This window comes from Chaetomium globosum, genomic scaffold, assembly GCF_000143365.1.
Source record: "Chaetomium globosum CBS 148.51 scaffold_3 genomic scaffold, whole genome shotgun sequence".
Lineage (NCBI taxonomy): Eukaryota > Fungi > Ascomycota > Sordariomycetes > Sordariales > Chaetomiaceae > Chaetomium > Chaetomium globosum.
The window spans coordinates 2,670,687-2,682,298 of NT_165978.1; the positions used below are offsets into that span (position 1 = coordinate 2,670,687).

At 54.9% G+C, this 11,612-nt stretch overlaps 3 protein-coding genes across 3 annotated transcripts; 2 read left to right on the forward strand and 1 right to left on the reverse strand.

Annotated features, from left to right (window-relative positions):
• Positions 1-607: 607 nt before the first annotated feature.
• CHGG_06165 (uncharacterized protein) lies at positions 608-2,179 on the forward strand (the record flags this gene model as incomplete). The annotated part of the gene is made up of 3 exons (XM_001222259.1): positions 608-758; positions 973-1,351; positions 1,546-2,179. The coding sequence occupies 3 exons, from the start codon at positions 608-610 to the stop codon at positions 2,177-2,179; spliced, it is 1,164 nt and encodes a 387-aa protein (XP_001222260.1).
• A 656-nt stretch (positions 2,180-2,835) lies between these two features.
• CHGG_06166 (uncharacterized protein) lies at positions 2,836-5,174 on the forward strand (the record flags this gene model as incomplete). Its single annotated transcript, XM_001222260.1, has 3 exons — positions 2,836-3,893; positions 3,965-4,299; positions 4,378-5,174. The coding sequence occupies 3 exons, from the start codon at positions 2,836-2,838 to the stop codon at positions 5,172-5,174; spliced, it is 2,190 nt and encodes a 729-aa protein (XP_001222261.1).
• Positions 5,175-8,169: 2,995 nt separating this feature from the next.
• CHGG_06167 (uncharacterized protein) lies at positions 8,170-10,305 on the reverse strand (the record flags this gene model as incomplete). Its single annotated transcript, XM_001222261.1, has 9 exons — positions 8,170-8,262; positions 8,321-8,844; positions 8,899-8,972; positions 9,075-9,312; positions 9,634-9,817; positions 10,006-10,023; positions 10,076-10,131; positions 10,200-10,213; positions 10,283-10,305. The coding sequence occupies 9 exons, from the start codon at positions 10,303-10,305 to the stop codon at positions 8,170-8,172; spliced, it is 1,224 nt and encodes a 407-aa protein (XP_001222262.1).
• Positions 10,306-11,612: the final 1,307 nt, after the last annotated feature.

Consider the following 11,612-nt stretch of genomic DNA (forward strand, 5'->3'; position numbering starts at 1 on the left):
TGCTGATCAAGAGACTATCTGACGATAATGAAGAACTATATCCTCCCCAGCACCCTAGTTTTTATTCGAGGTGTAGATTTGGCACCGCATCGAACAATGCCATGAGATCCGAGTCGAGTGTCAACCCTAACCCGCTGAGCTATCGGTCGTGAACCCCACTTTGTTGCCTCCCCTGCAATTTCTGCAACGAAAACCGTCAGCAAGCCGGGTTGGTCACACCAGGTGCTGTGTGCCTTCCTTTAATAAATGCTGTCTCACTCACGCAGCCCTCATCCTTCAGAAGCAACGACCATATCAATTTCACTCGTTCATAGGGTGATCCAACGATCCAACCCTTCCTGCGATCGTTCCTTCGCCCTTCATTCGCAATTCATTGAACGGTACCGAAACTGTGCCAAACTGTGCCCCTCATTATCATCGGCACAGCCGCATCACCGCCAAGATAGGCCGCAGCCGTGGAGGAGGGCCGCGCCCACATAAGGGCAAACAGTGGGACGACCTCGACGGCTTTGACGAGTTCGATGACTTCCGCGTTCAGGGGAAGCAAGCACAATCGAAACCGAAGAAAGGCAAAGGCAAAGGAAAAGGAAAACGGAACAGGCGCAAGATGGGCCAGGAACAGTCGTACATCGACGATGACACCCCGCCTTTGACCCTGCGGGAGCGCAGCCTCACCGCCGTCGCCGACTTCATCAAGTCCGGCCAGGCTCGCCGCATTGTCGTCATGACCGGCGCCGGCATCTCCACCGCAGCAGGCAGTAAGTCCCCCACAACTTTTTCCTTCCTTTTTTAAAACAGACGGAAATGAACATTTTTTTTTTTTTTTTTTTTCATTACATTTCCTACAAAAGCAGACTTGAGCCCTTCACCTCCTCACCTTCCCTCACCACAGCTCCACCACACCACCACCAGTCCTCACAACTCCCCACCTACCCTCACACGCACACTCACTAACCCCCGCTCCCCCTCCAGTCCCCGACTTCCGCTCCCCCACCACGGGCCTCTACGCCAACCTGTCAGCACTCAACCTCCCCGAACCCGAAGCCGTCTTCGACCTGTCCTTCTTCCGCCAAAACCCCCAACCTTTTTACGTACTCGCGCGCGAACTCTACCCGGGCGCGCGCTATCGCCCGACGATCTCGCACGCCTTCCTGGCGCTGCTCGCGCGGCGGGGCTTGTTGCACATGCTGTTCACGCAAAACATTGACTGCTTGGAGCGCGCGGCGGGCGTGCCGGCGGACAGGATCGTGGAGGCGCATGGGAGCTTTGCGTCGCAGCGGTGTGTGGATTGCAAGGGGGAGTTTGATGGCGAGGTGATGAGGGCGTTTGTGGCGAGGGGGGAGGTGCCCAGGTGTGGGAGGGTGAGGGTGAAGGGGGAGGGGGGGGAAGGGGGGGTTGGGGGACTTGGGATCGGTGTGGGAGGGGGATGGGGGAATGGCGGTGGGTGAAGGTGGGAGTGAGGGTGGACGGGAGAGTGGAGAGGGGGAGATATGTGGTGGGCTGGTGAAACCCGGATATTGTCTTCTTTGGGGAGGCGTTGCCCAGAGCGTTTTTTGAGTTCAGCGGCATGACGAAGGAGGCTGATTTGATTTTGGTCATGGGCACCAGCCTGCAAGTGCATCCCTTTGCCGGGCTGCCGAATATGGCCGAGGAAGAGACCCCCAGGGTCTTGTTCAACCTGGAGGAAGTCGGGTCGTTTGGCACGCGGGCGGATGATGTCATGGTGTTAGGAGACTGCGATGCTGGCGTGAGGAAGCTCGCCGAGGAACTTGGGTGGAAGGATGAGCTTGAGAAATCATGGAGGGAGTTGGTCGGCGATGAGGAGGCAGAGAGACAGTTGCAAGGGGCTAGTAAGAGGGTCGCTGCGCTGCAAGACGAGGTTACCAAACTGGCCGAGGAGGTTGACGAGGTGCTTCATATCGGCGACAAGGAGGCTGGGCACGGCACGGAGACAGGTGACCATCAGCAGGTTCATTCAACTCCAGACGTTAGCCCGGCAGAGGATGCTAAGGCGCCTGAGGCAGATTCAGCAACAAGGGCCGCTGATCCCGTTGCTGAACCCCGGCCTGAGGACAAGACCGCGCTACAAATTACCGACCACGATGAAAACCGGAGTTCAGTGGGACAAGGGGGGATGACAGACAACGATAGAGGGACGACGGAGAAGGCAGCCTTGTAATAGTGTTCCATCTATTTAGGTGTGTAGTGAATAAGGCAAATTAAATACGTTGAGTCGACCCAAATCGCCAACAATGGGGAAAACATCAGACCGCATTGCCCACACCAAAGTCGGCGGCGCATTGTAACCCGACTAGGCATTATAGGCGGCGATGTTGTTCCGGATTCATAACTCGGTTAGCGCGGCGTGCTACATGTCGAGAGCAGCGAGAATGGGAACAAAAATTTCTCTCTTAAAAGAGTCCTCATCTCGTCTAGGTAACCGAGCGTTGACATCAACTTTAAGACAACCTGCATCTTCTCCAGGTGAGGCGGTGTTGACATCGTTCAAGATGAGCGCAGGCATCACAGCGTGGATATCGTATCTAAAACCGGCCACCCATGAATCTTCTCTGGGTGACGGAGCGTTGAGATCGGTTTTAGAAGCTTTAGGAAGCCAAGCGCGGAGATCGTGGTTATAAGCGTAGCATGCATCGTGTTGACATCGGTTCTAGAATAGTCTCTAGAACCGATGCCCGGGCTTGGTTTCCCGGACAATGCATTTTCTCTAGGCGACGGAGCGTTAACATGGCCTATAGAAAAGTCGGCATCTTGTCTGGGCAACTGAGCGTTGACATCGCTTCTAGAAGAGTCTGCTTCCCGTCTAGGCAATGCAGCATGGACATCGACAAGGACGTTGTCGACTGCAAGATGGCCCGCCGAACGTCCCGCAAGCCAACGCCGGCGGCAGCCGCGAACGCGGCGCGGGTGCGGCCGATCCTGCCGTCTATCACGGTACTGCCCGAGGCCTCGGAACCGGAAGAACCAGGGCGCAGCGACGCGGTCGCTGCGCCAACGCGCCAACGCGGCCCGACGGCCCTGAGCCGGAACATCCACAACGACGCCGAATTGGAAGACAACCTCCACCGCATACATACCACCATCCATGCCGAGCGGCCAATGACTACAAAACGGGCCTATGCGCCGAAGCAGGCCGAGTTCCAGGGCTTCTGCCGGGCCCGGGGCTTCCAAGATGGGGATACGGTTACGGAGAGCAAGCTCCTCCTGTTCCTCGAAAAGGAGGTCGTACATCGCCCACTTCGAGGTCCAAGCCGGAAGCTGGTACCCGGTATGCCGGCCAGTGAGGCCCGGTTACACTGGCGGTCCGTCCGGGCTTACATCACCGCGATTACGGACCTGTGGCAGCAACAGCGGACCCTCGGCATGAACAACCACCCGTCTCCCCGGGAGAACACAGCCCGGGAGTATGTACGGACCCTGCAACGGCAACATGCAGCCCAGAGCCGGTCTGTATATACCGACAAGGGCCAGGATACTCTTCTTGATGGCTATTCGGAACCGGAACTCCGGAGGATTGCCGAGAAGCTCTGGGGTCAGACCGCCGAGAGCCCGGCCAATACCGAGCAGTGCCTCCGTACATTGACGGACCTCTTGCTTAGCCATTATATGCTTGCCCGGGGCAACGACCGGCGGGCGGCCGAGATCTCGGACCTCTTCACGTTCGAATTCCCTGGCGAAGGGCCGACCCGGTGTATGCCTCTGATCTTTACGACCCGCGCCGGGAAGACGAACCAGCACGGCCGGCTCGAGACAGCTGGAGCGCTTCGGAGCCGGGACCCCGAGATCTGCCTCCTCGGTGCCCTTGCCTTCTACCTACTCCTTCGCTGGGACCTCTCGCCGGAGCCGTTCCCAGACTTCGGGAACCCCCAGCATTGGTAAGCACCCGCCTGATCAAAGCTGCCGGTGCCGATCCATCTGCCGGGATCTCGTACAACACGCAACGGAGCTGGGTTAGCCGGGCTTTCGACTATGCCGGCGTCGTCTCTGCGAAGAAGACCCACGCCGGGTGGAGCTCTGGGGCGAAGACTGCCGAGTTACGGGGGGTAAGCGAGGCACAGATCCGGCGTGACGGGCGGTGGAACCCGGATCAGATGGTCGGGTGCTATCTCGACGCCCTACCCCGGAAGTTTATGCGGAGCATTGCCGGCCATCCAGCGCAGGTGGGATGTTTCAACCTACCCCGGGCTGTGCCGCCGCCGGCGGCACTCCTATCGATGATCTGGCCGGAGCTAGACCAGTGGGTTGAGGGTGCCCGGAAGCCGAAAGATCTCGCCGGCACTGGTACGGTCAACCTCCTTGTCTATCTACGCGAGGTAGTTCTCAAGACTCGGCATTCTTGATCGATCGATACCCCGGAAGCTCGGTATGGAACCACCCAGTCTTCCGGCACCCTGAATATCGGGCCCTTCACTCGCCGGGTGCTGGCCCGGGCCAACGGCAACGAGGAGCCGGACCGGCTTACGCTACTTACACAAGCGCTCCCGCAATTTACGGAGCATCTGTTGGCGGCAGAGGCACGGCATACGGGACAACTAGCCGAGGCAACGGCCGCCATGACTGCCGAGATCGCTGGGTTGGAAGCCCGGCTTACAAGCGCGTATACCAACCACCTCCGGCAGATTCTTACCGAAGCCACCCTCCAGATCCGGCTACCAGAGGCAGGGCCAGGTCCGGGGCCGGGGCCAGGGCCGGGGCCGGCGTCTGTACCAGCGGTAGCCACAGTTACGATGCCAGATCCTGAGCTCGAGCCGGTGTTGGAGGACAACGACGTCGACTTGCGTATTCCTGGCGCCGAAGAGACCCCACCGGAATACCGGATGAGCCGGGCCATCAAGACTGTTGAAGCCCTATGGCAGGAATGGATGACCGGCTTGCCGGGACAACCATCCGTCTCGGCACTGGATACGCGGTGGGGGAGCCAGTGGCGGGCCGGTCGGCGATCGGAGGTCCAGTGGTACTCTCTCCGCCTCGAAGTCATCCGCGAGATCCGTCGTATAAGCAAGGCCCGGCGTATGGCCGAGATCTCGGCAATGCACGCTGTGGCGGCGGACCATAGGCAGTCGAGCCGGTCGTTGGATGCCTTCTGCAAGCAGCTCCGGGCAAGCCGCAAGCTCCGCGAAGCCCCCCAACGGGCCCCGGCGAGGGCTAGAAAATAGATATATCCAAGCCTAGCCAATAGACTGCATTTCTGAACCCATCGTGGCTATAACCAGCTGTAGTTGTTGCAATGCCATGCGCTGCGTACGATGCGAGCAGTGGCAGTATCTAGACTTACACGCAGGGTTGTGGATATTGGGGAATATTGCCACCCGCTGATTGAAGTGGGTCCAGCCTGCGCCATTTTTGGATCAGCGGCCGGATCCGCCACTGTGGGGCCAGTGTGGTTATTCAGCGACGGGTCGGCCAGAGGGCCCGCTAGGGACACCGGTCCCGTGTGTAATTACATGAAAACCCCGCGGATGTTATTACAAAGATTTGTACGCGAGCGTTGCCTCCTGCTTGCCACCTGCATCACCCAGCAACCACAATAATACGACTTACCAGCTCGATGGCCAATTCCTTTCCGGACAACTGCCTCCCCCCCGAACGCGAATACAACTCCCGAGAGGCCCTGTATACGTCAATTAACGAATGGGCTATTACTCGAGGCTACGCCTTTACGATCAAAAGGTCAGCTAGAGAAAAGAGTGGGAAAGCAACGGTCACGTTTGCATGCGATCGAGCCTGCCGACCACCTCCACCAGGAGAGCGCAAAAGGAAGACAGTTACTCGAGGGACCAATTGTCCCTTTTCTGTGCTTGCAAAGGAGTCTCATAACGGCACCTGGACTCTAAGACATCGCCCTGATCAACGCTTCTCTGTGCACAGCCATGAGCCGAGCCAACATCCGTCCGCCCACCCAGTTCATCGGCAGCTGTCCTCTCTCGAGAAAAGTCAGATTGCGTCCCTTTCGGACAATAGAGTTGCCTCGAAAGATATTCAGTCTCTTGTTCAGCAAAGAGGTTCTCTCGCAACTCGGAAAGACATCTACAACCGGGTTGCTGACATACGTCGAGACGCTTGCAAGGGCCAGAGTCCGATTCACGCGCTAGCAGACCAGCTTGAAAAGGAAGGCTTCTGGAGCCGGATACAATTTGCACCGGATGGACGGGTTACAGCCGTTCTTTTCGCACATCCCGACTCTTTGGCCTACCTTCGAGCCTACCCAGAACTCCTCCTCCTCGACTGCACGTACAAGACAAACAAGCACGGCATGCCTCTTCTTGATATGATTGGCGTCGATGCGACACAGCGGTCATTCTGTGTGGCATTTGCATTCCTAAGCGGCGAGGCAGAGGAAGACTATGCATGGGCGCTTGAGCAGTTGAGATCACTGTACGAACAATGTGGCATTACACCCCCATCTGTTATTTTAACAGATCGCTGTCTTGCGGCGATGAACGCGGCTTCAAATCTATTTCCTTCTGCCGCTATACTCCTCTGCCTTTGGCATGCAAACAAAGCAGTCTTAGCTCGATGTCAACCCAAGTTCCCAGAGGCTGAGGAGTGGAAGGAATTCAACGAGTTCTGGCACTCGATCATTGGCTCACCAACGGAGGATGAGTATGCCAAGCGACTTGTCGAGTTTCAGCAGAGATAATACCCCTGAGCACCTCGATGAAGTGGGGTATATCAACGCTACATGGCTTAACCCTTTCAAGGAGAAGCTTGTCCGCGCGTGGGTCGACCAGTCAAGTCATTTTGGCAACACGGCTACCTCACGAGTGGAAGGGATCCATGCCCTCCTCAAGTCTTATTTGAGAAGATCGACACTCGACCTCTTCGAAGCTTGGAAAGCAATTCGGCTTGCTGTTCTCAACCAACTATCAGAGCTACAAGCACGTCAAGCATCACAACAGACTCTAACTCCTCTCGAGCTTTCAGGAGCTTTATACGGCGCTGTCCGAGGCTAGATATCTCATGAGGCGTTGAGGAAGGTCGAGGAGCAACGGAAGCTGCTTCTGACGAAGAACCGCCTTCCATCTCCGATTTGTACAGGCAACTTTTCTCGAGTCTAGCTCCCATGCTGCCATGTACTACGCACTCGTCAAGGCGAGCCTCTTCTGTTCAACGACTTCCATTCGCACTGGCATCTAAGACGCAATGGGGCCCCACAATTACTTCTTGAGCCTCGCCAGCGTACTGAGCCAATTCAAGCGCGAAGCTCACCCCCAGAGTCGAGTACCAAGCGGGAGCCGAGCCACTTTGAGGTAGTGGAGGCTCAAGCAGCCCAACCGCGCCGGGCTCCAAGTCGATGCACTAAGTGCAATGGAATTGGTCATACGAGGACCTCAAAGGCATGCCCTTTACGGTATTCGGATGTGTTGTGATTATTGAGATTGGTACGTTATTGGTTGCTAGTGATACATGTGGTGGGGGAGGCGGCAGCGTTTGTATGTATTGTTTTGTAATAGCATCAGCTGTATTTCATGTAATTACACACGGGACCCCCGTCGGCCAGTAGTTATGCTTCGTAGCTTAGTCATGGCGAGTTTATTTGTAAGTGCACACGTTGCAGGTTTTCTCAGATAGTGTTGATTTAGTTGCGAGTTTGGTCAAGGTGGTGGCTAAGGTAGGTACTGTTGAGTGCCCAAGGCCCGTCTATTTATGCCAGTCTCCCGGTGACTCTTCGTCTGATTTAGGTAGAGTATAATCCATCATTTAGAACGGTATTGATGTCATTGATTAACTAGGCGTCATCGATTAGCTGACGTCATGATCAGGCGTGGAGGAGGTAGCTGCGAAGTTATGGTCTGATTTCGAGATAGAAAAAACAATGTAACTTGCCGGAGTTTCCGAGTCATTTTTCGCATGTTCACTCACTACCTGGACCTCCGCTTTAGCAGCCCGAGCTATCAACGCCCCAAGCGGATAGAAATAAATCTACGAGATTGAAGGCCCAGTTGCTCCTCCTTTCCTTGAATCTAATATCGTGCTTTGATGTTTTATCCACCCGAAACGTGGTAGTTATTTTTTCTATCTGTTCCTTTTTCTCGTACAAAAACTCAGTTTCTTGATGACTGCTCCTTTTCCGGTGTCTACAGGCCTATAACGCCCGTGGTCACATCGTCAGAGTGAATGGGTCAGCACTGTCATCCGCGTTGTCTGTATCTAGACAGGGGCAAGAGGCTCGCCGTCCCTGATCTTGCGGGCACCGTACTTCTCCAGACGGATAGCCTGGATGGCAATGAAGCCGCTCGTGTCCTTTATCGCATTGTTAGTTTCGGGTCGTTTGAGATTCCCTTTTCAGAAGGTTACTTACAACTGGGGAGAAGCCCTCGAGGGTGTCCATAGACGACTCAGTCTCGGAGTAGAGGTTGGAAGTCTCGCTGGAACGTCCGACGGCGAATGCGCTGCCCTTGTAGGCCACCATGTTGACCTTGCCCTCGATGTGCCTCTGGCTGAAGACGATGGAATTGTGGAGGAACTCGCGTTCTGGGCTGAAGTACATGCCATTGTAGAGGCAGGTCGTCCAGTTCGAGGTGACCATCTGGTCACGGATGGCACGGACCTTAGAGTCCATGCAAAGACCCTCAAGATCTCTGTGAGCGGTGCGCAGGATCGTCAAGCCGGGTGTGTCGTAGCAGCCACGGCTCTTGAGACCAATGAACCTCGATTCGACGATGTCGACGCGGCCAACTCCATTAGCCCGGCCAATCTCGTTGGCAGCCTTGAAGATCTCCAGCGAGCCGGTGATGGTCTTGTCACCGACCTCTAGCTTGATTGGGATGCCCTTCTCAAAGTGGACGGTGAACCTGGTTGGCTCATCAGGGGCCTTCATGGGATCTTTTGAAATTAGCTCCCACGCCCCGAAATTGTTTGGGGGCTGGACAAACTTACCCACGGTCATGGTCCACATGTCGGCCGGCGCCTCGAGCTCGGGCTGCTCGAGCATACCCGCCTCGTATGAGCAACTGTTTTTAGAATGAATGGTCAGCGGCGATTCTACGTAGACACAATAAACAGCGGGTATGTTTAGAGGTCTCGATGTGATGAGGCGGCGGGCTTTTGCTTACTGGATAAGGTTGGCATCCATGGAAAACGGCTTCTGCTTAGTCGAAGTCACAGGAACGCCCTTGGCTTCAGCAAAGTCCAAGAGGGCTTGACGTCCACTGTCTGGGTCAGCATCTCCGAGAGAGGGGGGGTGGCAGGGGCACGGACGCGAATCGCTCGTAGAACTCCGGTAGGCGCCACGGGATGATCGTCTTCGTCGTTTGATCGAGAGCCTTCCAGGCCAGCTCGAATCGCACCTGGCTAAAGAGGATGAGTGTGTGACATAGATATCCAGGACAGCTAAACATACTCATTCTACGCGAGTTAGCATCCGGGACATGATATACGTGGAGAGGGAAAGAACTTACGCCCTTGCCGGTACCTGAGGAGGTAAGAAAAACGGCAATCAGTATGATACGACAGTGAGCAGACTCTGAGAGACAATGTCGATTGCTTACATCCGTGGCTCAGGAATTCACAGTTATACTGCTTGGCCACTTTCATCATGGCCCTCGCGATGACAGGCCGGGCCAACGACGTGCCCAAGAGGTAGGCGTCTTCGTAGAGCGCGTTGCCTATAACATGGAATGTCAGAATAGCCGTGGGCAGGTGTTGTGCACTTCGCACGGGGGCGGCCAAACGAACATTGCACAGCTGGCCAGACCAGCTCTTCCACAAGCTCCTGCTGGAGATTCTGGATGATCATGCGCTCGGCACCGATCTTCTCAGCCTTCGCTTTGACTGCGTCGTAGTCCTCATTTTGCCCCTAGTGCATGGGTATAAGCGAATGAAGCCGACATGAGTAGCAAGCTAATTCTGAGAACGAGCTATCTCTTGTCTCCACCCGGTCACCGTGAGCAGGGCTCGGGTCAGGATGCGAGAGATAGTTTATGCGTCGGGGCGACTCTTGTCCTCAAGTTAAGGAGCAAATGTCGAGGAACAGTCTGTACGTACCACATCTGCGAGGAACGCCTATTCTCAGTCAGCTTGTGGCGCAGGAAATTATCGACCGGGTTATTCGTACAACAACGGTATAACCCTGCTCAATGAGCCAGGCCAGGATAACAGAGGTATCCAACCCTAGAATTTCTATTAGTATACCGTGGTCATGCTCATGCAACACGGGCCGTCCATGTAGGAAAACACACCGCCAGAGTATGCCCTGATTCACGGGGATCGTAAAGTCAGCCTATCAGCACTCGGAAAGCAATCGTGGCTCCATTCGACTCACAGACAAACGCGCTTGGCAGCCATGTTGATCGTTGGTCGCAATGAAATGGGTAAGTCGGAAGTAAACTAAGTTGGTGACTGTCAGAAGTGTTGTTGCTCCTAAAGGTTTGCAAGCTCCCCACTGCCGAGGCGGGGTCGATATGACTCAACGAGGGGTGGTTATCTTCGGGACAAAAGATTCATTGTGGCGCTAGGGGCGCGTCGCCTGATAAGGGTAAACGACCCTGGTCCCACAATAATTGCTTCTCCACAGGATACTGCAGTGGTACGAAGTACATCCTCAACTTTATGAGAATGATTTGTAGAGTTTACTGGTGATGCCAGACATTTAACTTCCCAAATATTATTACTTTAACTCAGCTCGAGGGTTTCACGTAATGAAGCAAGACTGCAACGACACCGCCGCATCCGTCGTCTAAACAGCCGCATGGCAAACCATGTCACAATGTTGTCAAAACCTGGAACTTGTGATTGGGTGTCAAACCTCGAAGATTTTGATGCTCTAGTCAGGATGGGGAAAGTCCAACAAGCTTCGGATCGTCCACGCCAGAGCAAGAAGAAACCGAGACATAAACACAAGGCCGGCCCTTGCTCTAAACCGATGGGTGGCATCGGGTCGTTTCGGCTATCGCGTTAACAGGAGAAAACATTGACTACCTACCTAGGCACCTAACAACCTGGGCGAATTGGACCCGACATCCCCCAGATTCTTATCCTCGATGATCCTGCATATCTGCGATCTCGAGCTTCTTATTCCATCTAGGCATTCGGTCCTGTCAAGTTCAATCGATCCCGTATTGCACCTCTCACAAACGGATAGTCAACATATGGATTTTGGAATCCCGTCCTAGACCCAATGGCGGCCGCCTCCCCAATGTACTGCCACGGCTTGGAAATCCCGCACCTACCCGCTACCTTCTAGATTAAGCCTAGATGCGTAGTAAAATCCAATGGATGCCCGCGGGACCTTGATAATGATTACGGCCTACGTCGGCGATCAAAGTAACATTCTTCCTATACTTAGCCCCTGGCATCTCTGAGCGCCTGGATTCTGGAGTAAACCGGATTGGAACTAGTCTGCCCAGGTACACATGCACTCTTCACTCAGGGAATACTGCGAGATACTCTAAAAGGTAGGTTCTACCTTGACAACTGCGGGGCATCATACGGATGGATGTTGTAACCACAACACACTTATATCCAAATCTTTGTCAACAATGGACAGCACTCCAAGGTTCGAATCAACCATAGGCGGTTAGCCTGGAGTATAGAGGAACTAGGTACCTTAGATAAGTTTCCAACTAGTTGTTTACCGGTGACTGTTACAAGTC